This window comes from Mustelus asterias, chromosome 14, assembly GCF_964213995.1.
Source record: "Mustelus asterias chromosome 14, sMusAst1.hap1.1, whole genome shotgun sequence".
Taxonomy (NCBI): Eukaryota; Metazoa; Chordata; class Chondrichthyes; order Carcharhiniformes; family Triakidae; genus Mustelus; species Mustelus asterias.
This window is the reverse complement of record NC_135814.1, coordinates 56775611-56800894: the sequence shown is the minus strand read 5'-3', so window position 1 is coordinate 56800894 and position 25284 is coordinate 56775611. Positions and strand designations below refer to the sequence as shown.

At 42.6% G+C, this 25284-nt stretch overlaps 1 protein-coding gene across 11 annotated transcripts in view; it reads left to right on the top strand.

The window, feature by feature from the left end:
• The window catches only part of atf2 (activating transcription factor 2), a 157130-nt gene that overhangs the window by 86300 nt on the left and 45546 nt on the right, over positions 1 to 25284 (top strand). For all 11 annotated transcript variants that reach the window (XM_078228440.1, XM_078228436.1, XM_078228431.1 and 8 more), the window contains 3 exons: positions 4345 to 4520; positions 6386 to 6500; positions 17613 to 17720. In XM_078228440.1, coding sequence (XP_078084566.1) covers positions 4345 to 4520; positions 6386 to 6500; positions 17613 to 17720 — 399 coding nt within the window. The remainder of the gene's footprint in view (positions 1 to 4344; positions 4521 to 6385; positions 6501 to 17612; positions 17721 to 25284) is intronic.

The following is a 25284-nucleotide window of genomic DNA, read 5'->3' as shown; positions in this document are numbered from 1 at the left end:
AGTTAACACCTCAACGACTCAAATGGATATGGTCCTATTTAGTGGACAGAATAAAGGTGGAATTCTCCAGCGCTTCCCACCAGTGGAATCTTCTGATCCCACTGAAGTCGGCCCCCGCCAGAGGTTATCCGATGGTGGCACAGACGAGGAATGTAAATCGCCATTGACTTCCATAGGACCGGAAGATCCCGCCAATGGCGGATGGCAAGCAGCCTCTGCCATGGCAAAGCCAAGGGAGCTGGAGAGTTCCACCCTATGTGTCTGTAGTGTTTGATTATGTCTGTCACACTGTATAAATGATACAGAATCTACATATCAAATAGTTGCAGTTTTTTTTGTCTAATTTGATACTTTTGATGAGATTATTAGGAATGCTACACCTATTTTACCTGCAGATTTGAATCTATGTACATTGTACCATGTATGTAGTTTTTCCAAGTCTTGTTGTCTATTCTTGTAATGAACTTTTAATAAATAAATCAATGCTTATAGTAAAAAAAATGCAGTTAACATTTAATGTGGCTGTCATCATGTTTGACTAAATTCCCCAGAAATCTATGATAATGAGACTGATTTTGCTTTGATTGTATGATTGATTTTAATGGTTTTAAAATTGATGGACCATAAACCATGGTTTGGTAAAATGATGCTATATATCTTTTAAAAATGTGAAAAATATATTAAATTGATCATTGTATACTGTTAATAAGTTCATCTTATGCTCTCTATTGGCTACTTCAAAAACTATTCTGTGTTACTATCTATAACATATTATTAAAAATCTTGCATCAGACGTGCACTACAAGTTACGACTTCAAATCCCATTATGGAAAGTTGTAAAATGAAATTCAATAAATCTGATAATTTATGGGTTAGCACCAGGAAAAAAATTACCTTCAATACTGCTGGGTTATTGTACAAACTCAACTGGATCACAAATGTCCTTCAATGAAGGGAGCATGCCATCCCTGCCTGGTACAAATTACCTCAGTCACATAATATGTGCTTGACTCCTAATACCCTCTGAAGTGATCTCGTAAGCAAACCAGTTACAAACAACCCCACATTCTGTCACAAACCTTACTTCCTATTGTCTGCATTTTTGTTTACCTTTTCATGCCAGCAATTATCATTGCAAATTATGTCAAGATTTCCTAATTAATTCTGTTGTGTGATCTATCACATCTGGCCTTGACCACTAGATTGTTGTGTGGAGAAAATTTCTGAAGTTTCCTTGTCCCATTATCATAGAACGTTACAGCGCAGTACAGGCCCTTCGGCCCTCTATGTTGCGCCGACCTTTGAAAAGAATCTAAAGTCCATCTAACCTACCCTATTCCAATATCATCCATATGTTTATCCAATGACCCTTTAAATGCCCTTAATGTTGACAAGTCCACTACTGTTGCAGGCAGGGCATTCCACGCCCTTACTACTCTCTGAGTAAAGAACCTACCTCTGACATCTGTCCTATATCTATCACCCCTCAATTTAAAGCTATGTCCCCTCGTGCTAGCTATCACCATCCGAGGAAAAAGGCTTACACTGTCTACCCTATCTAACCCTCTTATCATCTTGTATGCCTCTATTAAGTCACCTCTTGACCACCTTCTCTCTAACGAAAACAGCCTCAAGTCACTCGGCCTTTCCTCATAAGACCTTCCCACCATACCAGGCAACATCCTGGTAAATCTCCTCTGTACCCTTTCCAATGCTTCCACATCCTTCCTATAATGCGGCGACCAGAACTGTACGCAATACTCCAAGTGCGGCCGCACCAAAGTTTTGTACAGCTGCAACATGACACCATGGCTCCGAAACTCAATCCCTCTACCAATTAAATCTAACACACCGTACGCCTTCTTAACAACCCTATCAACCTGGGTGCCAACTTTCAGGGATCTATGCACATGGACACCGAGACCTCTCTGCTCATCCACACTACCAAGTATCTTACCATTAGCCCAGTACTCTGTATTCCTGTTACTCCATCCAAAGTGAATCACCTCACACTTTTCCGCATTAAACTCCATTTGCCACCTCTCAGCCCAGCTCTGCAGCTTATCTATGTCCCTCTATAACCTGCAACATCCTTCCGCACTGTCCACAACTTCACTGACTTTAGTGTCATCTGCAAATTTACTAACCCATCCTTCTACGCCCTCATCCAGGTCATTTATAAAAATGGCAAACAGCAGTGGCCCCAAAACAGATCCTTGCGGTACACCACTAGTAACTGAACTCCAGGATGAACATTTCCCATCAACCACCACCCTCTGTCTTCTGACAGCTAGCCAATTTCTGATCCAAACCGCAAAATCACCCTCAATCCCATGCCTCTGTATTTTCTGCAATAGCGTACCGTGGGGAACCTTATCAAACGCTTTACTGAAATCCATATACACCACATCAACTGCTTTACCCTCATCCACCTCTTTGGTCACCTCAAAGAACTCAATAAGGTTTGTGAGGCACGACCTACCCTTCACAAAACCGTGTTGACTATCCCTAATCAAATTATTCCTTTCTAGATGATTATAAATCCTGTCTCTTATAATCCTTTCCAAAACTTTGCCCACAACAGAAGTAAGGCTCACTGGTCTATAATTACCAGGGTTGTCTCTACTCCCCTTCTTGAACAAGGGGACAACATTTGCTATCCTCCAGTCTTCTGGCACTATTCCATATTATATATATATACTATTCCATATAATAGTGCATATGTAAAACTAGCTTCCATTGATCGACTGTGTGCAATGCCACAGGAAGTTTACAATATTAGTATATTATAAACCTAATTTCTTGCACTTCCATTCCTGTTTAAAGTCATACATTTTGTCTTTATTTTTATCATAAATTCCTGCATACACATTTGTACTGGAAACTGCCTATGTAAATTTGTCATGCTATAATTACCATCCTCCTGTCAATAGTGCATTAAAAGTTCCTATATCAAGTTCTGTCAAAGGCAGAATCCATTGAAAGCATGTCAACATTTGGATGCAGCACCAGTTACACCCCTGGTGTAATAAGTCTATAAACTGTTAAAGAAAGACCTTTCATAATTAGTTTTGGAAAATAAAACCCAGCACTACAAACTTCCCATGTAACTCAGTACACTTGTTTTGACTCTGCAAGAGTAACTTCACTATATGAAAAAAATTATGTGAAGTTGAAATCCTGTTCGCCCGTCATCCCATCCTTGTTGACCTACATTGGCTCCTGATACAGAAATGCCTTGATTTAAAAAGATTTGCACCCTTGTTTTCAGATTTATCTCTGGTCTCACCTTTTCTTATCTTTGTAACCTCTTCTGGTCCAACAACCCACCAAAATCTTGCACTCCTCACATTCTGGTCTTTGTTCATTCCTGATTTTAACGACTGCACTACTGATGGCTGTGCCTTCACCTGTCTAGGGCACAGGTCCTGCAATTTCCTCCTCAAACCTGTCCACCTCCCTACCTCCTTTAAAAATTCTTTAAAACCTACCTTACTACTTCTATAATCTGCGTATGTTGCTCCATTCAGATTTGTTTGTGGAACACCTTGGGATGTGTTGCTATATTAAAAGCACTACATAAATGTAAGTTGTTATTGAATTATTTCTTTACAAGTTAACTTTTAGTATGGATCTTGTTTATCCAAGCATGCATGCGCTACACCACAAAGTAGCCTCTATATAAAGATCCCATGCCTTTTAACTGGAGTCTCTCCCATCTCCCTTAAAGCTTTCCTCTCCACCACTGGCCCATGAGCTTCACATGTTAAGATCCAGGCTTTGTAAACACTCTAAGCCTTGACCCTCCCAGAAAACTCCTTCCTGATGCTATGATTTTATGATTCATGGTCTCTTTTACTTCATCAAATGTTCAAATCCTGACAGAGAAAATAAAAAATACTGGTGAATGACCCTTGTTTTAGTGGATGATAGGTAGGAATTTCCCCAGTCCTCACCACTGCACGTTGATTCCCTATCCCCAACCTCCTGCCTTCCAGCTCTATTCACTTTTTCTCCTCATTCCCTCTTTTCCTCATTTCCCCATTTCCTTCCTACTCCTCTTGCCCCTCTCTCCCTCATCTTCCTCCTCCGTCGCATCCCAGTCCCAGTCCTTTGTGATTATCATCCTCCTTTCCTTCGCCTTCTTCCTTCTACACCCACTTCTGACATTGATTACCATGAATTAGTGGACCTGATAATATATTGAACGTTACAAGGAATAAAAGACTGTATCCTCTAACATAGTATTAGCAACAACATGGGATAGCTGGTAGTGTGACTAAAACTAATTTATTTCTGTACTTGTAAATATCAAGTTAATGCCATTTTGGAATTTTGATATAGGATGTCCCATTACAACAGACAACACAAACTGTATCAACTATTCGTCCAGCATCATTGCAAGTTCCTAATGTGCTACTTGCAAACTCAGAAAGTGGTGTTGTCATACAACAGGCTTTGCCCTCTCCAACCTCTACTTCTGTCATCACACAGACTCCTCCAACAAATAGAAACATAGTGTAAGTATTGAGATTTTTTGTTAAATTTTCCATTTTAGTTATAGAAATAATAGTTTGGTTAAACACTGCTGAATTGTGGCCTCCAAATATAGAACATAGGAATATATATTACCTTGGAAGTATGAGGAGGCCATGTGGCCCTTTGAGCCTGCTACACCATTCGATAAGATCATGGCTAATGTGGTTGTGTACCCCCCACCCCCACCACCATAACCTTTGACTCCCTTGTATATCAAGAGTCTATCTATCTCAGACTCGGATAAATTCAATGACCCAGCCTCCCCAGCTTTCTAGGGAGGCAAATTCCACATATTGGGCGGAATTCACTGGCCTCCCTGCTATGTATTTCTCAGTGACAGGAGGCGGCTCACCATAGGCCAGCTGCCAGATTTTCTGGTCCTGCTGCTGTCAATGCAATTTCCCATTGAATCTCTGTACGCCACCGGAAAACCCACGGTGGGTGTGCATCATCAGTGGGACCGGAAGATCCCGCAGGTGTGAACAGCCAGAAGATCTTGCCATCCGAGTGTAAAAATTTGTCCTCATCTCAGTCTTAAAAGAGAGACCTCTTCAATTGTGTCCCCTAATTCTTCAATTGTGTCCCCTAATTCTAGTCTCCCCCACAAGAGGAAACATTCTTCAGGTATCCATCCTATCAAGTTTTCTCAGGATCTCATGTGTCCATAAGGTCACCTCTTAGGATCCTAAATTCCAATGGGTATAGGCCCATTCTGTTCAAACTTTCTTCATAAGATAAGCCCTTCTTTACAGAAATGAGTAGAGTGAACTTTCTCTGAACTGCGTCTAATGCAATTACATCGTTTTTCAAATAAGGAGGCTGAAACTGCACACGCTACTCCAGATGTGGTCTTATCAAGGCCCTCCTTTTATATTCTATTCCTCTTGCAATAAATGCCAACATTCCATTTGCCTTCCTAATTACTTGCTGTACCTGCATACTAATTTTTTGTGATTCATGTACCAGGACATCATCTGATTGTCTGGATAAAAAATAATGTTTGAAAGCCTTTTAATTTAATGTAACAGGATGATTCAATAAGAATCTCTCAAATTATTTAAGATGAAAATAAAATAACTGCAAATGTTGGAAATTCAAGATAAAAGGAACTTTGATGTCAGCTTAACTCAGTTGTTAGCATTGTTTCTTTTGAGTCAGAAAATGTGCGTTCAGGTCCTACTCTGGACTTGAGTGAATAATATTGACTGACAATTCAGTACAACTCGAAGGGAATGTTTCATTGTCAGAAATCTAACATTTGGATGAGACCTTAATACAACATCCTGTCTGCCTGTTCAAATGGATGTTAAAAGAAAAAAATCACAGCACTATTTGAATTGGAGCAGAGGTTTCTTCTAGTGTCCAACAACAATTCTTGATCTAACACCACCAAAAGCTGGTCACTCATCTTATTTACTGTTTATGGGATGTTATTCTGTGCAATCTGACCTCCATGCTTATAAACACAGTTACAGTGACTGTGCTTCAAGTCATTAATTTGGTTGTGAAGTGCTTGGTTACGACCTGAGGATATCATAAAGTTATCATATAAATTCAAATCCTTTCTTTATTACAAAGCTTTGAATTGGTTTATGGTTATTGTATAAGAAAAAGCTAAAGATTTGAGAAAATGTATGATTTTTATCTAAACTGATTCTGACATTTAGAAATTTAAGATGATGAAAAGGAGTAGGTACATCTTTGTGCTAATGTATAACTGATTTCAGTTAGAATTGATCTGTTTTACCTTGTTCAGTTTTATCATTTAAAACAATGTTTTTAATAATTGTTCCAATGCTTATTAGAATTGCAGTTACAGTAATTCTAAAATTTTGCTTATTTTTAGACCAGTATCTGGTTCAGTTCCTCTCTTGTTACAGCTACCTAATGGACAGACCATGCCTGTCACTATTCCTGCATCAATCACAAACCCATCTGTCCGTATTCACACAACAGTTCCTGTAAGTGGACAAAAATATATCAGAATATTGCATTAACTCTTTGTTTTTCTGAAACATTTTCTATCAAAATAGTTAACAAGTTTTAATATGTATTTCAGGGAGGAGTGTGGTCTTTGCTCAAGTTTTTTACATGAATGTGAAATAAACAGGTTTCTTATTTCTCGAATGGAAATAATGTTCTGTAAGCAGCTGCTTATGGACAAAGTCTGATTTTATCCTCCATTTCAAGTTTAAATATTCTGAAGCTGCAGTTTTAAAAGAAAAATCTTTAAAATATGAAACAACCATTTAATCAGAAACTGGCAGTTGTGACTTGATTTAGAAGACGTTAACACATGAATTGCTAAGTGTAGCATGTATATTGTATATGTTCAGGGATCTAAACATGTAAGTATTAATATCAACAGTTCAAACTCGGATAGAGCTACTCACATAAAAATGTGGCCCAAGCACAGATGACATTGGAACTGAAATGAAGCTGGGGAAAGAGAGGTTAGGATAAAATGCATAAAATTCAGCTGAACAGCTGGATGTTAAAATTTCTATAAGTGGAGAAGGAAAAGAAATCCCAGAAGAAAAAAAACAGAGAGCAGGAAATACAAAAAAAGCAAGAAATACAAAAATCACAGTAAAATCTTCTACAATATATAAAAGATAAAGAGTAGCTAAAATGAGCATTGGCCCTGAGGAGGGTTATAACAGAGAATTAATAATGGAAAACAAGGAAATGGCAAAGACTTTGAATAAGTATTTTGCATCTCTCTTCAAACAAAAAGACACGAAGTGCACCCCAAGAATAGTAGAAAAACAGGGGCAAAAGGGATAGAGGAACTTAAAACAATCACTATTACTAGAGTAATGCAACAAAAGGCTGACAAGTCCCTGGACCTGATGGCCTGCATTGTAGTACCTTAAAGGATGTGATTGCAGAGATAATGGATGTATTGGTTGCAATCTTCCAAAATTCCCTAGACTCTGGAACAGTCTCGGAAGATTGAAACACTGCAAATATAACACCATTATTCAAGAAAGGAGTGAGACAAAAAGTAGGAAACTGTAGGCCAAAATAAGAATAAAAAACACCAGAAAAACTCAGCAAGTCAGGCAGCATCTGTGGAAAGAAATAGAGGACCAAATTTTATATTCTGGAGACTAAGTGCAATGGTGGGCAGGAAAGTCAGCATGATTCTTGCTGTGCAGTCGGGTGGAGTTTCACGCCAGATCTTCCACTTTCAGCTTACTAATTATGCATCAGTAAGGAGCTCATTGAATCTCATGGCAAGGCTAGCCGTGATTCATGTACCCCTCCGTTGCTTCGTGTGGTCAAAGGTCCCGATACCATAGTTAAACAGCACCGTCACACACATTCACTCATTGAAGGCCAGGTGTGGGCTGAAAGTTTACCTTATTGCAGTGCCCAAAAGAAACAATCTCCCCTCCACAGTTCAGCAAGACCTCCTTTGAGAATCTCTTCCAGGCCATCCAGAAAAGGCAGAAGCCCCTCTTTCCTCGGGATGAGAGCAGGAGGTCCACCCATCTGACCACACTTGCCTGGGAGGAAGTCGGCAAGGAGGTCAACACTTGTGGGCAACAAAAAGGATTGCCCTGCAGTGCCGAGAAAGGATGAATAATTTGATCTGTTCTGCCAGAGTAAGTGAACTTTCTCCACACTCCCAATTCTCACACTCATAAAGGCAAGAGGCAGCCTAAGGTTAGAGTCCACAGGATTGTCACACACTACCAGCAGATGGGACATCAGCATTGCATATCTGCCAGCCACTTTAAGATCCCCATCTCTTGTAAGATCCTGCACAAATGGCGTCGCCTTCACTTACTGGGAGGGCTTAGCACACACAGCAAGCATACATGCTTCTGAATTGCTCTTTCATTCATCCATCGGTCTTTATCCAGTACAAGCATGCCCAAAATTAGAGGGACAAATAGAAAACTGGAGGGAGTACCCTGGAGTTGAGGACAAGGAGCAGGCCACAGAGCTGACTGGAGAGGATAGAGTTCATGCCTACATGGAAGGCAAGATTGCCCTCCCTCAGCAAGCCAATGAGAGTCCATTCAATGTACATTGGCCACATGCATACAATGACTGACCTACAGTGTTGGAACCTGTCGAGTCAATCGTTAATTATCTCTTCTGTCTAATCCAGCCACCACCAAGAAAAGGCAAATTACATCCTCCAGATGACCTAGCCCAACCCTCAGCCCACTTCATCGAGGAGCAGACCTCCCATCTGATGAAGAACCATGTGTGTTCATCTGAACCCTCCACCATGCAGAAACACATACCTTGATGGGACCAATTCTAGAGTAGGCTTGAGTTCACAATGTGGTGGTCACCTCTCAGACACGGGCCCACAGCAGATGGAGTGTCTCCGACACTTTGATTGCTGGAAACCAGGCCACCGCAGAGGTTGTCTGATGATAAGCCTCTGCAGTTGGCCCAAAGACTTGTTGGAGATACAAAAACAGGCAAGGGAACATCAGTCAGTGTTGTCAGGTCCTGCCAACGGACTGGAACGAAGGATGGAGGAGTCTGTTCACGTTCTATCTAATGGCGCCCAAGCATGTGAATGCATCATGGAAAGGGTGGCAGCCGCATTGAAGATCCAGGTCCAGCAAAAATCAGTTTTCTGCTGGATTGCCACTCGTACTTGCACTCCATCACTCTATCCACAGATGTGTTCCATCAGTGAGGAAGCTGTGGAGGGGGGGGGGGATGATACTTCAGCTGGACACCCACCCAAGAGTCCCCAAGAATGTCCTGCAACTCCAACTCCCCTCTACCTGTGACCTTTATGCGAGCCAGGGACCTACAGGCCTTGAGCTTCCAGAGGGCACCCAACAAAGTCATCTCCAACAACAGGGCATAGTAGGCTGCCACTACCTCTGCTGCAGATGTCGGGGTTGCACCTAGCCGTAATGGAAGGGTAAGGATCTACTGGCAAAAAAGTTGAGTGCGGCAGTAACATTAAGAGCAACTGGTATTCATTAGAGTGAAAAGACTCAAATCTTAGAAGCCATCGTCAGCCTTGTGCTAATTGTCCTCCAATGGCTTTTACAACAATTATGGATACCCAAACCTTGCACTTCTGCTGTGAATATAAAAATGGTACCCTGAATGCCATGACCAATACACTGGGAAGATGGAGGCTTGTTGAGGCCTATGCTGTCCCTGCATTGAAGATGTAGTCATTGATTCTTGGAGCCTGCATCCATTCTGACACACACCTGTGAGGATAGTTAAAGGGATCCCTTCAATCGGCCCAGAATAACTTCACAACTGTGCCATTGATCACTGAAAGCGAAAAAGGTGCTGATTAGATGTGTGTGACCAGCTTCCAAGCTCCCCTATCACCCACCAAGTTCCTCACATCCTCCTCGATGATCACCGCCTCCTCATTCCTTTTTCTCCTAATACTATCCACCTTTTACCCATGACCCTATCATTGATCATATTGATATTTCTGTCTTCCCCTGGGCACTGAAACCTTTAATGTTGATGTCCCCATACCTATGTTGACCTGATCCCTCCCCCACCTCATCCCCACATCACCACCATTCAATGAGACCATCTAATGCCACCCCCATTACTTCAGTTACTGACATACAGGATGCCGATGTCTCTTATGATTGTCATCTGCTCACAATACAATGCCTCTAACCCCCAGAACCCAATTCCTTAGGTTACTAACCAGGCCCTGCACACCATGCTGTATTCAACTGTCACTGCCCAGAGATGCCTACCCCTACCATGATGGGGACCAAGAAATGGGTGCCTGGCAAAACCCTCTAACACAGCCCCCAGATTGTTCGATATGCCCCCAACAGCTTGGCCTCAGCCTTATGACAGGGCCAACCACCTTCAGCTGCTTGATCAATGAACTTCCAGCATAAGCTCAGAAGTGGGGATATTCATTGATGACTGTACGGTGTTCAGCATTATTTAAGACTTCTCAGATACTGAAACAGTGCATGTCCAAATGCAGCAAGACCTCGACAATATCCAGGCTCGGGCTGATAAGTGGCAAATAACATTCAGGCCACACAAATGCCTGGCAATAATCATCTGCAATAAGAGAGAATCTAACTTATGTGCTAGGCTCCTCCATCATTGAGGATGGGGATATTCGTGGAGCCTCCTTTTCCAGTGAGTTGTTTAATTGTCCACCACCATTCTCGACTGGATGTGGAAGGACTGCAGAGCTTAGATCTGACCGCTATACTTTGGATGGGGGTTTTCAATGTCCACCACCAAGAGTGGCTCGGCAGCAGCACTACCAATTGAGCAGGTCGGGTCCGAAAGGGTATAACTGCTAAACTGGCTCTGCAGCAGATGGTGAAGAAACCAACATGAGGAAATAACATACTTGACCTCATCCTTACCAATCTGCTGGCTGCAGATGCATCTGTCAATGACCGTATCGGTAGGAGTGACCACCGCACAGTCCTTGTGGAGACAAAGTCCCGCCTTCACATTGAGAATAATCTCCATTGTGTTGTGTGGCACTATCACCGTGCTAAATGGGACAGACTTCGAACCGAGCTAGCAACTCAAGACTGGGCATCCGAGGCGCTGTGAGCCATCAACAGCAACGGAATTGTACTCCAGCACAATCTGCAACCTGATGGCCAGGCATATCCCCAACTCAACCATTACCATCAAGCCAAGGGATCAATCCTGGTTCAACGGACAGTGCAGGAGGGCATGCTGGGAGCAGCACCTAAAAACAAGGTGTCAACCTGGTGAAGCTACCAAACAGGACTACTTGCATGCCAGATGGCAAAAACAGCAAGTGATAGACAGAGCTAAGCGATCCCACAACCAGCGAATCAGATCTAAACTCTGCAGTCCTTCCACATCCAGTTGAGAATGGTGGTGGACAATTAAACAACTCACTGGAGGAGGAAGTTCCACAAATATCCCCATTCTCAATAATGGAGGAGTCCAGCACATCTGTGCAAAAGATAAGGCTGAAGTATTCGCAGCAATCTTCAGCCAGAAGTGCCGAGTGGATGATCCATCTCGGCCTCCTCCAGTGGTCCCCAGCATCTCACATGCCAGTCTCCAGCCAATTCGATTCACTCCACGTGATATCAAGTAACGGTTGGTGGCACTGGATACTGCAAAGGCAATGGGCCCTGATATCATTCTGGCAATAGTACTGAAAACTTGTGCTCCAGAACTTGCTGCTCCCCTAGCCAAGTTCTTCCAGTACAGTTACAACACTGGCATCTACCCAACAATGTGAAAAATTGCCCAAATGTGTCCTGTACACACAAAGCAGGACAAATCCAACCCAGCCAATTACCACCCAATCAGTCTAGTCTCGATTGTAAAAGTGATGGAAGGGGTCATCAACAGTGCTAATAAGCAGCACCTGCTTAGCAATAACCTGCTCAGTGACGCCCAGTTTGGGTTTCGCCAGGGTCACTCAGCTCCTGATCTCATCACAGCTTTGGTTCAAACATGGACAAAAGAGCTGAATTCCATAGGTGAGGTGAGAGTGACAGCCCTCGACATCCAGGTCGCAGTCGACCGAGGGTGGCATCAAGAAGTGCTAGCAAAACTGGAATCAATGGGTATCAGGGGGTCAAACTCTCCGCTGGTTGAAGTCATACATGGTACATAGGAAGATAGTTCTGGTTGTGTGGGGGGGGGGGGGGAGGCAGGCAGGCAGGCAGTCAGTCAGTCAGTCATCTCGGCTCCAGGACACCTCTGCAGGAGTCCCTCAGGGTAGTGTCCTAGGCCTAACAATCTTCAGCTGCTTCATCAATGACCTTCCCTCCATCATAAGGTCAGAAGTGGGGATGTTCGCTGATGATTGCACAATGTTCAGCACCATTCGTGACTCCTCCAATACTGAAGCAGTCCATGTTCAAATGCTCAGATCTGGACAATATCCAGGCTTGGGCTGACAAGTGGCAAGTAACATTCGTGCCACACAAATGCCAGACAATGATCATCACCAATAAGAGACACTCGAACCACCTCCCCTTGGTATTCAATGGTGATGTAACCATGACTAAATCCCCCATTGCCAACATCCTTGGGGTTACCATTGACCAGAAACTCAACTGGACTCACCACATAAACACAGTGACTACAAGAGCAGGTCAGAGGCGAGTAACTCACCTCCTGACTCCCCAGGGCTTATCTACAATCTACAAGACACAAGTCAGGAGTGTGATGGAATACTAACCATTTGCCTGGATGGGTGCAGCTCCAACAGCACTGAAGAAGCTTGACACCATCCAGGACAAAGCAGCCCACTTGATTGGTACCACATCTACAAACATTCAATCCCTTCACCACTGACGCTTAGTAGCAGTAGTGTGTACTATCTAGAAGATGCACTGCAGCAATTCACGAAAGATCCTTAGACAGCACCTTCCAAACCCACTACCACTTCCATCCAGAAGGATAAGGGCAGCAGATAAATGGGAACACCACCACTTGCAAGTTCCCCTCCAAGCCACTCACCATCCTGACTTGGAAATATATCGCCGATCCTTTGCAGTCGCTGGGTCAAAATCCTGGAATTCCCTCCCTAACGGCATTGTGGGTCAACCCACAAAACATGGATTGCAGCGATTCTCGAAGGCAGCTCACTACCACCTTCTCAAGGGCAACTAGGGATGGGCAATAAATGCTGGCCAGCCGGCGATGCCCATGTCCCACGAATGAAAAAAAATCATTCCATGACATTCAATGGCAGTACCATTGTTGAAACCCCCCTCCATTATCAACATCCTGGGATTATCATTGATCAGAAACTGAACTGGAGTAGTCATAATAAATACTGTGGCTACAAGAGCAATCAGAAGCTAGGAATCCTGTGGTGAGCAACTCACTTCCTGATTCCCAAAGCCTGTCCACCATCTACAAGGCAAAATGGAATACTGTCCTCTTGCCTGGATGAGTGCAGCTCCACCAACACTCAAGAGGCTTGGCAACATCTGGGAGAAAGCAACCTGCATTTTTGGCACCTTTTTTATTGGCACCCCATCCACAAACATTCACTCGCTCCACCATGGATGCACAGTAGCAGCAATGTATACCATCTATCAGATGCACTTCAGAAACTCACCAAGGTTCTTTAGACAGCACCTTCCAAAGCCATGACCACGACCATCTAGAAGGACAAGGGCAGCAGCTACATGGGAACACAGCCACGTGGAAGTTCCCCTCTAAGCCACTCACTATCCTGACTTGGAAATATATCACCATTCCTTCACTGTCGCTGGATCAAAATCCTGGCAGTCTCTCTCTAACAGGATGTACCTACAACACATGGACTGTCAGCACACCACCACCTCCTCGAAGGCAATTAGGGATGGGCAATAAATGTTGGCTGAGCCAACAATGAATAAAAAAAGTCTGTTCAATATTTCTCCTTTTCAGTAAAGCTGACATGCAGTTTAGAATGGTCTCAGCCCCAGAACAGCCTTTTCAATATGCACCCAACAAGGTGGCCTCAGCCGCAGTCTCTGACTCCTCCTTGGACAGTCTTATAATCTTGCCCCAGGATAGTCATTCACTACTCCAGATTATTCCTTGATGCCCCCACCGTCCCAGACCTTTCTTTGTCTTCCACCTTCCCTTCCACATTCCTCCATTCACCCCTAGTCCTGTCCCTGTCTTCCACCTTCCCTCCCATGTTCCACCACCTCCCTCCCCAAGTCCTATCTCTGTCTTCCCCTTCCCTCCTGTGTTCTGCCATTCCCCGCCCTTCTCCTGCCTGTGTCTTGACTTTCTTCCCTCTTTTGCCCTGCCATCGTGCAGCTTGTGATACAAGCAGCTGAAATCTCCCAGCAACGCTCTTAAAGATACACAAAAACACTGTCTACGTACGTTGAAGTAATTGATGAATTGAAGCTTGCGAGGTGCATGCCACTTTTATATAGTCGGAATACAGACCGTTCTAAACATCTGCTAGCAGGGTATTTAATTTGGAAGGGGAACATGACTCTGGCAAGTTTGCATTTCAATGAGCATATTCGGAAGGTGCAAATTAATGTAAATATGGGTTCTCAACATAGATCGGTGGGAAACTCGACCCTCCTTTAACCTGTCATTAAATCCACGAGAACAAAATTTCTAACAAATTTCCTGCCAACGGGAAACTGACTTTTTCCATCACACCAAATTTTATGTCCCTGCTTGTTATGTTTCCTGCCACTGTCGGAAGCAGAAAATTCCACCCAAAATTCATGTTTCAGGTCGATGACTTTTCATCAGAAACTATAGACCGGTTAGTAACATCTATCATTGGGAAAATGCTAGAATCCATTGTTGGAGAAACAGTCACAGAATTTTTAGAAAATCAAAATATAATCAGGCAGGGTAAACATGAATTTGTGCAAGAGAAATTGTGTTCAGCAAATTTGCCTGCATACTTTGAGGATGTAACAAGGGGTAGATAAAGGGGAACAAGTAAATGTACTATACCTTGATTTCTAAAAGGCATTTGATAATGTGCCACGTACATGTTCGCCGACAAGATAATAGCTCAGGTTGTTGGCGATATATTGGATAGAGGATCGGCTAACTACAGGAAACAGGTTCAGGATAAATGGATTATCTTCAGGTTGGCAAACCAATAATTAAATAAGTAAATAAAACATATTCAAATCCACTCTTAAATATTTCTTTGTTTTCATGTAAACGTTGCATTGTAAGGCTCATAAAATCATTGTTGCCATTTCCTTATTCTGAAGAAATAATAGCCTGCCTGATTCTGCAGCTGAAAATGTCAATCATCTACTCCACAATATTTGCCCTGCCTCAAATCTATCTGTTGATGAAACCCTCGTCCATGGGCTGAATTTTTAGGCACCGATGAGGGAGAGCAAAGAGGTGGGTAGGCATGGAATTTCGCACTGCTGGTCGGCATGCTGATTTCCCGGCATCATCCACCTGCCACAGGCCATTTTGTAAGCAGTGGGTAACCTAGGAGAACATATCATTAGTGGCCGACTAAAATTTTCCAGTTGGCTTTCAGGCACCTGAAGTGGCCTCCCAGTGGTAGATAGCAAAGACAGCACTCAAAGCAGACCGAGAGGTCCTCTTGGCATGCCTGACTTCAGCTGGAGGATTGGTCACTCTGTGGAGTGGCTCCCCCTCTACAATGGTGATTGGAGTACTGTGTGCAGTTTTGGTCCCCTTATTTGCGAAAGGATATATTGGCCTTGGAGGGAGTGCAGAGAAGGTTCACCAGGTTGATACCGGAGATGAGGGGTGTAGCTTATGAGGAGAGATTAAACAGATTGGGTCTGTACTCGTTGGAGTTTAGAAGGATGAGGGGTGATCTTATAGAGACATATAAGATAATGAAGGGGCTGGATAGGGTAGAGGTGGAGAGATTCTTTCCAGTTAGAAGGGAAACCAGAACTAGAGAGCACAGCCTCAAAATAAGGGGGGGCCGGTTCAGAACAGAGTTGAGGGGGAACTTCTTCTCTCAGAGGGTAGTGAATCTCTGGAATTCTCTGCCCATTGAAGTGGTGGAGGCTTCCTCGTTGAATATGTTTAAATCACGGGTAGATAGTTTTCTGATCGATATGGGAATTAGGGGATATGGGGAGCAGGCGGGTAAGTGGAACTGATTTGCTTCAGATCAGCCATGATCTTGTTGGATGGCGGGGCAGGCTCGAAGGGCCAGATGGCCTACTCCTCCTATTTCTTATGTTCTTATGTGATTCTATTTTTTAATTTAAAACTTAAATTGTTACAGATAGAGCACCTCAGAAAGGTAGTCTGCTACTGCTTCAGTACTGGAGAGCCTCTTAACTGATCCTGCAGCATCAAGAACCTGCTTGTTGACACCAATTTGACAGCGTGCCCACCCTCTGTTCACGAATTTGCCAATTGGAAAAACCACAGCCAGGTCATTGTTCCCCACAGGGATTGGCTACTGATCCATATTTGACCCTGACATTAGCTCAGCATCAGAGGCCCAGGGGGAAAATCCTTTGTCATAACTTTGTGACCTCCAGATGGGCTGCTTCAATGATCTGCGGGCTGGTGTCTCAGCCTGCACCCACCTGAAACTTCAGTTCATCCAAACCTTTTCTGCTTGAATCAGATAAAAGCAAAATTCTGCGGATGCTGGAATTTGAAAACAAAAAGAGCTCTGACGAAGGGTCAGCTCGCCTTGAAACATTGACTCTACTCCCCACAGATACTCTCAGACCTGCTGAGATTTTCCAGATTTTCTGTTCTTGCTGCCTGAATCAGATCCTGCATTAATTTCCACTCACTAATGGTGCCTGCGCTTGCAGATCTACAAAAGCTTCCAGTTATTCAATTTTTCAGTTCTTAAATTCTCAGCAGTTTAAATCCTGTCATGGTGTCATCCTCCCTACCACTGTAAACTTCTTGAGCCTTACAACCCTCCAAAACCCTCTGTTCCTCTGACTTTGGTCTCTCGTGCATCCTATCTTGCTCTCCGCCCCCCCCGCCCCCTCCAATTTTCATCCTACTGCTGGAAATGTGCCTTCATCTGACTCGGCTATATGCCCCAGAATTTCTCTACTTCTCACTCATCCTTTAAGACTATCCTTAAAACCTACCACACCTGCCATACTTCTACTTATGTGAAATATCTGATGCAGCAGCCATTTTGTCTGAAAGAGAAGTGTTTTGCTGCATTTGATTTTTGATTTTATTTTGATTTATTATTGTCACATGTATTGGTATATGGTGAAAAGTATTATTTCTTGCGTGCTATACAGACAAAGCATGCTGTTCATAGAGAAGGAAGGAGAGAGTGCAGAATGTAGTGTTCCAGTCATAGCTAGGATGTAGAGAAAGATCAACTTAATGCAAGGTAGGTCCATTCAAAAGTCTGATGGCAGCAGGGAAGAACCCGTTTTTGAGTCGGTTGGTACGTGACCTCAGACTTTTGTATCTTTTTCCCGACGGAAGAAGGTGGAAGAGAGAATATCCAGGGTGCGTGGGGTACTTAATTATGCTGGCTGCTTTTGAGGCAGCAGAAAGTGTCGAGAGTGTCAATGGGTGAATATCAATGCAACTGTTGGTGGTGTTGTCAGAGTTTTGTCGCCTGGTCTATTTATGCTGTTCCATTTTCTACCCACTAGATTATCAGGCCTGTCACCATGGTGCCTAATATCCCTGGAATTCCAGGTCCTCCAGTCAGCAACATTGAACCTCCCTCCCCACAACCTCTGCAGTCAGAAGCCAAACTGGTAAAAAGAAAAGAATATGTATATGTTTAACTTGTGTCTTAGTACTTTTATTAATCTACCTTTTTCGAGTTCTTAAATTTAACATCAAGCATGCAACAAAAAAGCATATGGATACTCGGGAAGAATATGAGCAAGAATTCAGCAATTTTAATCCCCTTTGCAATTGGATCCCATTTTGTATGGATCCTATTTTTATGGCTGTTAATAGAAAGTTATTGGTCACTTTTAATTATTTGATGTTGATATTCTTCATTTTTTATTTTAATGCATTTCCATGGTCTTCCTCATGAATTGTTAGCCTGTGTATGAGAGCCTTGTTAAAAGTAAATTTGATGGGCAAAGGGGATTTTCCAGTCAACCTTCAGTCTCCTGGTAGTGGGTTGGGGGCAGATCAACTACCTAGAAGTAAGCACTTCCCAGAGGGAGACTGGTTGTCAGTGCTCCTGACAGGTCTATGGACTGTCCTTGCCTGCCTGAGTGGAGATACACCCAACACCACCTTGTACATAGGTTTACCCCCTCCCATCCTTTCACTGTGGTGCCCTCGCTGCTTTTTGTGTTTTTTGTGTTTTTTTTAATGTGGCTGTGAGCGCACCTTCTTGTTGAGGTGCCCACCCAGCTACTTAGCATAGACTACAGTTGGATGTTGCTCTGAAGCTGGAAGGCTTCTGGCTCTCCAGCTTTGAGATCTCACTTTTAGCCCTGATTTGGACTGGGACCCCTTCTCCGTGCCAATTAAGGATTCATCCATATGAAAATCTTAACTATAATTAGTTTTCCTCCCGTCAAATGGTTTTCTGACCCAAAAACAAGCTTATATTGCCTGCCTCCTTCGTGAAAATTCCACCCTATGATTCAATGACTTGTGCTTAACAAAGTTACGTTGGCAGTTTCTGATCAGCTCATAATTGTTTAAGTACTCAGATACTTTGTACCTAGTGACAGATTCTAGTAACTTTCCCACAGCTGACAGGCCTGTGATTACTCTCCCAGCTGCCTTAAAAAAATGGAGCAATATTGGCACATTTATAATCTAACTTTACATTTTCTGAACCAAGAGAGCTTTGAAAGAATTAGTATTAAAGCTTCTACGATTCCTTCACCTTTTAATACCTTGGGTAGAAACCATCAAGTCCTAGAGATTTATCTATTGCGAATTCCATTAATTTTCTCCATTTCTATTTTGTGACTTATATTGAAGCTAATAAGTTCTTCTGTAATTTCTCTCCTATTACTGGTCTTTTTATCCTCTTTCTTTGCTATAAAAATGGATACAAAGTACTTGTTTAATAAATACATACATACAATTAGGGGCAGGAGTGCGCCACTCAGCCCCCTTGAGCCTGCTCTGCCATTCAATAAAATCATGACCATTCTGATTGTAACTTCAACCTCACATTCCTACCTAACCCCGATGACATTTCACCCATTTTTAATCAAAATCTGCCCATCTTTATACTTAGGCCTGTCTTTAATGGAGCAATGTTGCCCTTAACCACTCTCTTACACTCAATATTTTCATAAAACTGTTACCTTAATACTTCTTGCAAGTTTATTTTTCATATTTTCTTTTTGCAGCTCTTAGTATTTTCTTTACGTATTTTTCTCAGTCCACTGGATTTGTACTTTTCTTGACAATGTGAGGCATTTCCTTTGGTTTTATACTATATCTTACCTCATATGTTGCTTGTAGGGAGCAATGTTTTTCTGTCGTGACTGAGCAGTGTGCTGTGAATACTAACTAACTTGGAGATGATTTCTGTTTTTTACATCTTGGGTCTGGTGGTTCATCTTCTACTGCTGCTGTGTGTCCCCTCAACAGCTATGGGACTTCCTGTTCTTCTCTTCAAGAACACAAAGAATAAATGATTTTTGTTCCTTTCCTCATGCCTGTTCTTCAGTGATGACTCACCAGCCAGCCAGGGTATCAGTCTCTCAGCATTCATTAACCATGACAAGCCCTTAAGAATGTTAAATGTTTCAATGAGATCATCTTTCATTCTTCTAAACTCCAGAGGATATAGGCCTTGTCTTCTTAATCTCCTTACTGAACAAACATCTCATCCTAGGAACTTGACTAGTAAACCTATATTACACTCCATCTAAGGCAATGGTTCCTAAGCTTTATTGGTTGTTTATCTCCCTCCAGATTTACTGACTTTTTGTGTTGCCCTATAGGCAGCTTATTTTCAATAACCCATCTAATAACTGCATGAAGTCTTGTAATACAATGGATAGGACCCTGCCTTTGGATCAGAAGTTGCGGGTTCAAGACCCACCTTAGGACTTCATGACCAAGGAATGTGCATTCATAACCTGGCAAAACAGATTGAATGCCAACCTGCAAATCCTTCCAAACAGCAATGGCAGGCAGTAGGAGAGACTTCTGGTCAGCCATGTGATGGAATGAAAGTTGGAGTATCAGTCCCAAATTACAACATATATGTAAAAGTGCACGCATCCCAAGTAACTTGGATTCTCTGAGAGATCTTGAACACCTCCACCACTAATGAACATACATTTAAATCATTATAATTATGCACTACAGGTAAACATATGCCTATAACGATTTGCACTTGAAGCCCCTCTTCCCAAACTCCTTCCCCCCCCTCAGTCGCTCAGTAGCCCCTTTTCCCAGCCGCTCACTCACGCAGCAGTCCCTTTCCTAAACTCCTCTCCCACTCACTCAACAGCGTCTCTTCCCAAACCCCTCCCCACTCTCACAGCAGCCCCTTTTCCCAAACGCCTCCGACCACTCACTCACTCAGCAACCCTTCTTCCCAAAATCCCTCTATCGCCCCACTCACTTCTTTGTATCATTATGAGAAAGCTCCATCAGGGTAATGGCCTCAATTGGGCAAGCCATGTGCACCCAACATTTCACTAATATGCGTGCGGATCAACTGCCTCTTCCAGTGTTTGGGCCAGCAATTGCTACTTCCGCAGCACTGCTACCTCAGTGCTCAGGCTCATATGATGCCATCCATCTTCCTGCTGCTTGCTGTTCCATCAATCACAAGTTAACTCTTCCAAGCTTGATGCCAAGAGGCATAACTGCATATTTGTCTAGCTCTCATAAGGTACACTTTGGTTTGAAAACCCCTAGACTATGGTGAGGGTGAGGTGAGATCGGGAAAATGTTTTCACCCCTGAAAATCCGCCATTACGCAATTGGCAATGCAGCAGATACATATCCTTGGGGTACGACAGATGTCTCTGGGGGGTCATTTTCTTCTAAGGCAAGTACATCTTTCCTCAGGTAATGAGACCACAACTCTACATAATACTCCAGATATGGGCTCACCAATGTTTTATATAATTGTAATAAGACCTCTTTACTCTTGTACTCTAATTCCTTTGTAATAAAGGAAAGAATGCCTTCCTAATTGTGTACCTGCATGTCAAGTTTCTATACAAGTACACCCAGATTTCAGTGTTATTGATAATAATTCTGTTTTTCTTTCAAAATGCATAAATTCATATTTCTGCACCTTGTATTTCATCCACCATATTCTTGTCAAATCGTTTAACCTGTTTGAATCCTTCTGCAGCCTCCTTACATTCTCAGTTTTCTTTTCCACCTAATATTGCATCTAAAGCAAATACATGTTCCTTTTCACTACACCCCCCCCATCCCCATACCTACTTGAATGACCTCTTGCACTATAGTGCCATGGTCAGTTTGCTCACCCATCTTGCAGATTTTTGCCCTCATGCACAGAGGTGACAAAAACCTGTAATTATTAGATAAGGACATTATATCACATTGTAGGGATTTGGATATTATGCTAAATCCTAGAGTAAGAAAATTCTTGTTGGAGAATAACCATATTGGCAAAAAACAGTCATTAATTTATAATGCAAATTAACAAGGTATATCAGACAATAAAAATTAACATAACATTTCAGTCGAAGCATGGCAAGTTCAACAAATGTCAGTCTGTCTTTCCTGTGGATTCTGGATTCTTCTCCTGGCTTCTTGAACCTGGTCCCTTGACTCATTATGTCGAGATTTTAGCTCAGCCAACTTAACTCATACACAAAAACCCCTTTGCAGCTTTAAGATTTTAACTGTAGTGGATCCTTTACCAACCCACATTTGCAGTCCACTGCAACAGCTGAAGTTACACATTTCACAGCTCTCTACTGTGTTTTTTTTGTCTTTCTGGTAGAAAAAACTTTCTAACAAACACTGTGTGTTATGATCCGGCAGATAATTGCTTTGCAAACCAAATTCCAAAGGGAAACATGACAAGCCTATCACAACTCTTTTTGTATTTTGACCAAGAGAACATAGGTATATTGAAGTCAGAAACCACTAATTCCAGTAACACTTTTGGGGATTTTAAATGTTAAATTAAAACAGATATTAACAAAACAAACCTTAAACACACGATTACGTTTACAAAGTTGAAATAGTCTTCCAGAACATTCCCCCAGAAGGATTTCCTACTAGGTTAGACTCACAAATAAACACCCCTTTAGGCAACAATCCCTTATAGATCTTTAATCTATAAAATCCAGTACTATTACAACAAGGCAAACATTGCTCGAGGGAAAGTAGATCACCTGGCATCTCACACACTCCCACTTTGCTGTGGAAATGCAAGAAACATTTAAAACAAAACCCTGCTTTCTGAAAAACAGACACATTTCTGGGATAGGTGGTAAACAGACTCACTTTGCCTCTTTGCTGTTCTTTTCCCAACACAGTCCAGTACTCTAGAAGGTCTTACATGACCACTCCCTACACAGTTGTCACATCTCTCCTTGAGTACTTTTACCCTCTTTCAGTACTAAGACCCGAGGTCAGCGCTCAGACCCAAGTCCACGCTGAGAGGCCGAAGGTCAGACCAGGTGAGCAACAACAGCCTCCTCCTCTTCCCCCCCCCCCCCAAAAAACACACTCGCAGGCCCCCCCTTCCCTTTTATACTCGATGCCCGGCCGATGAAGACAAGCTTGCCATATGCTTTCTTCACCACCTTTTCCACCTGTGCTGCCACGTTTAAGGATCTGTGGACCTGTACTCCCCGATCTCTCTGTGTATCTGTGCTCCTGATGGTTCTGCCATTTATTTTATAGCTCCCACCTGAATTGGATCTACCAAAATGCATCACCTCGCATTTGTCCGGATTAAATTCCATCTGCCATTTCCCTGCCCAATTTTCCAGCCTATCTATATCCTGCTGTATTCTCTGACAATCTTCTTCTCTATCCGCAACTCCGCCAATCTTCATATCATCCGCAAACTTGCTAATCAGACCAGCTACGTTTTCTTCCAAGTCATTTATATATATTACAAACATCAGAGGTCCCAGCACTGATCCCTGCGGAACACCACTAGTTACAGACCTCCATTCAGAAAAACACCCTTCCATTGCTACCCTCTGTCTTCTATGGCCAAGCCAGTTCTGAATCCATCTAGCTAGTTCACCCCTGATAAGAACATAAACATAAGAACTAGGAGCAGGAATAAGCCATCCAGCCCCTCGAGCCTGCACCGTCATTCAATAAGATCATGGCTGATCTTGCAAACCAACTTTTTGTGATTCTTGCACAAGGACACCCAGGTCCCTCTACACAGCAGAATGCTGCAATTTTTTATCATTTAAATAATAGTCCATTTTGCTGTTATTCCTACTAAAATGGATGACCTCACGTTTACCAACATTGTACTCCATCTGCCAGACCTTTGCCTACTCACTTGAACTATCTATATCCCTCTGCAAACTTTGTGTCCCCTATACATTTTGCTCTACCACACGTCTTGGTGTCATCTGCAAACTTTGACACACTATAGTTGGTCCCCAACTCCAAATCATTTATGTAAATTGTAAACATTTGTGGTCCAACACTGATCTCTAAGGCACACCACTAGTCACTGATCGCCAATCAGAAAAACACCCATTTATCCCCACTCTTTGCTTTCTGCTAGTTAACCAATCCTCTATCAATGCTAATACATTACACGTACCGCCGTGCACCTTTCTCTTACGCAGCAGCCTTTTGTGCGATACCTTGTCGAATGCCTTCTAGAAATCCAGATACACCACATCCACTGGTTCCCCGTTGTCCACTGCGCTCATAATGTCCTGAAAGAATTCTAGTAAATTAGCTAAACATAACCTGTTTTTCATGAACCCATGCTGCATCTGCCCAATGGGACAATTTCTACCCAGATGTCTCGCTATTTCTTCCTTGATGATAGATACAAGCATTTTCCCCACTACAGAGATTAAGCTAACCGGCCTATAGCTACCCACCTTATCTATCTCCTTTTTTAAAACAGTGGCGTCACATTTGCTGTTTTCCAATCTGCTGGAACCGCCCCGGAGCACAGCAAATTTTGGTAAATTACCATGAATGCATTTGCTATTGTCCCCACCATCTCTTTTAGGACTCTGGGATGCATTCCATCAGGGGCAGGAGACTTGTCTACCTTTAGCCCCATTAATTTGCCCAACACTACCTCTTTAATGATGATGATCGTTTCTAGGTCCTCACCTGCCATAGCCTCCTTGTCATTAATTTTTGGCATGTTATTTGTGTCTTCCACTGTAAAGACCAATACAAAATACAAATTCAATGCCTTGGCCATTTCTTCATTTCCCATTTTAAAATCCCCCTTCTCATCCTCTAAAGGACCAGTGTTTACTTGAGCAACTCTTTGTCGTTTTATATGTTTGTAGAAACTTTTGCTATCTGTTTTTATATTCTGAGCTAGTTTACTCTTATAATCTATCTTACTTTTCTTTATAGCTTTTTTCGTGGCTTTCTGTTGACCTTTAAAGATTTCCCAATCCTCTAGTTTCCCACTAATCTTTGCCACTTTGTGTGAATTATCTTTCAATTTGATACCCTCCTTTATTTCCTTAGATATCCATGGCTGATTATCCCTTTTTCTACAGTCCTTCCTTTTCACTGGTATATACTCTTGCTACGCATTGTGAAAAATCGTTTCGTAAGTCCTCCACTGTTCCTCAATTGTTCCCACCATAAAGTCTTTGCTCCCGGTCTACCTTGGCCAACTCCTCCCTCATCATAGGTTAATAGAATGGGGTAGAGTAATACAATGGGTAGACAAGTTGCAAAATGAATCTGATATGTACAAGTGTGAGGTGATGGATTTTGGCAGAAGGGATAAGGCAATATAGACTTAATGGCACAATTCTAAAGAGTTGCAGGAACAAAGGGAGTGCATGTGTATAGACCTTTGAAGGTGACAGAACATTGAGAGAGTAGTTAGCAAAGCATATGGGATCTTGGGTTTCATAAATAGGAGCAGGGAAATTATGGTGTAACTTTATAAAGCTCTGGTTAGGCCACAACTAAAGTATTGCATTCAGTTCTGGTTAGCAAGGAAGGATGGTGAGGATCTTTGAGAGGTGCAGAGGAAATTCACCAGAATGGTTCCAAGGATGGAAAATTTTAGCTATAAAGTTAGGTTAGAGAGACTAGAGTTGTTGTCCTTGGAGCAAAGGAAATTGAGGAGGTTTGGATAAGGTAGACAAGAAAAACCTATTCCCATTAGTTGTTGGTACAAGGAGTACGGGACACTGATTT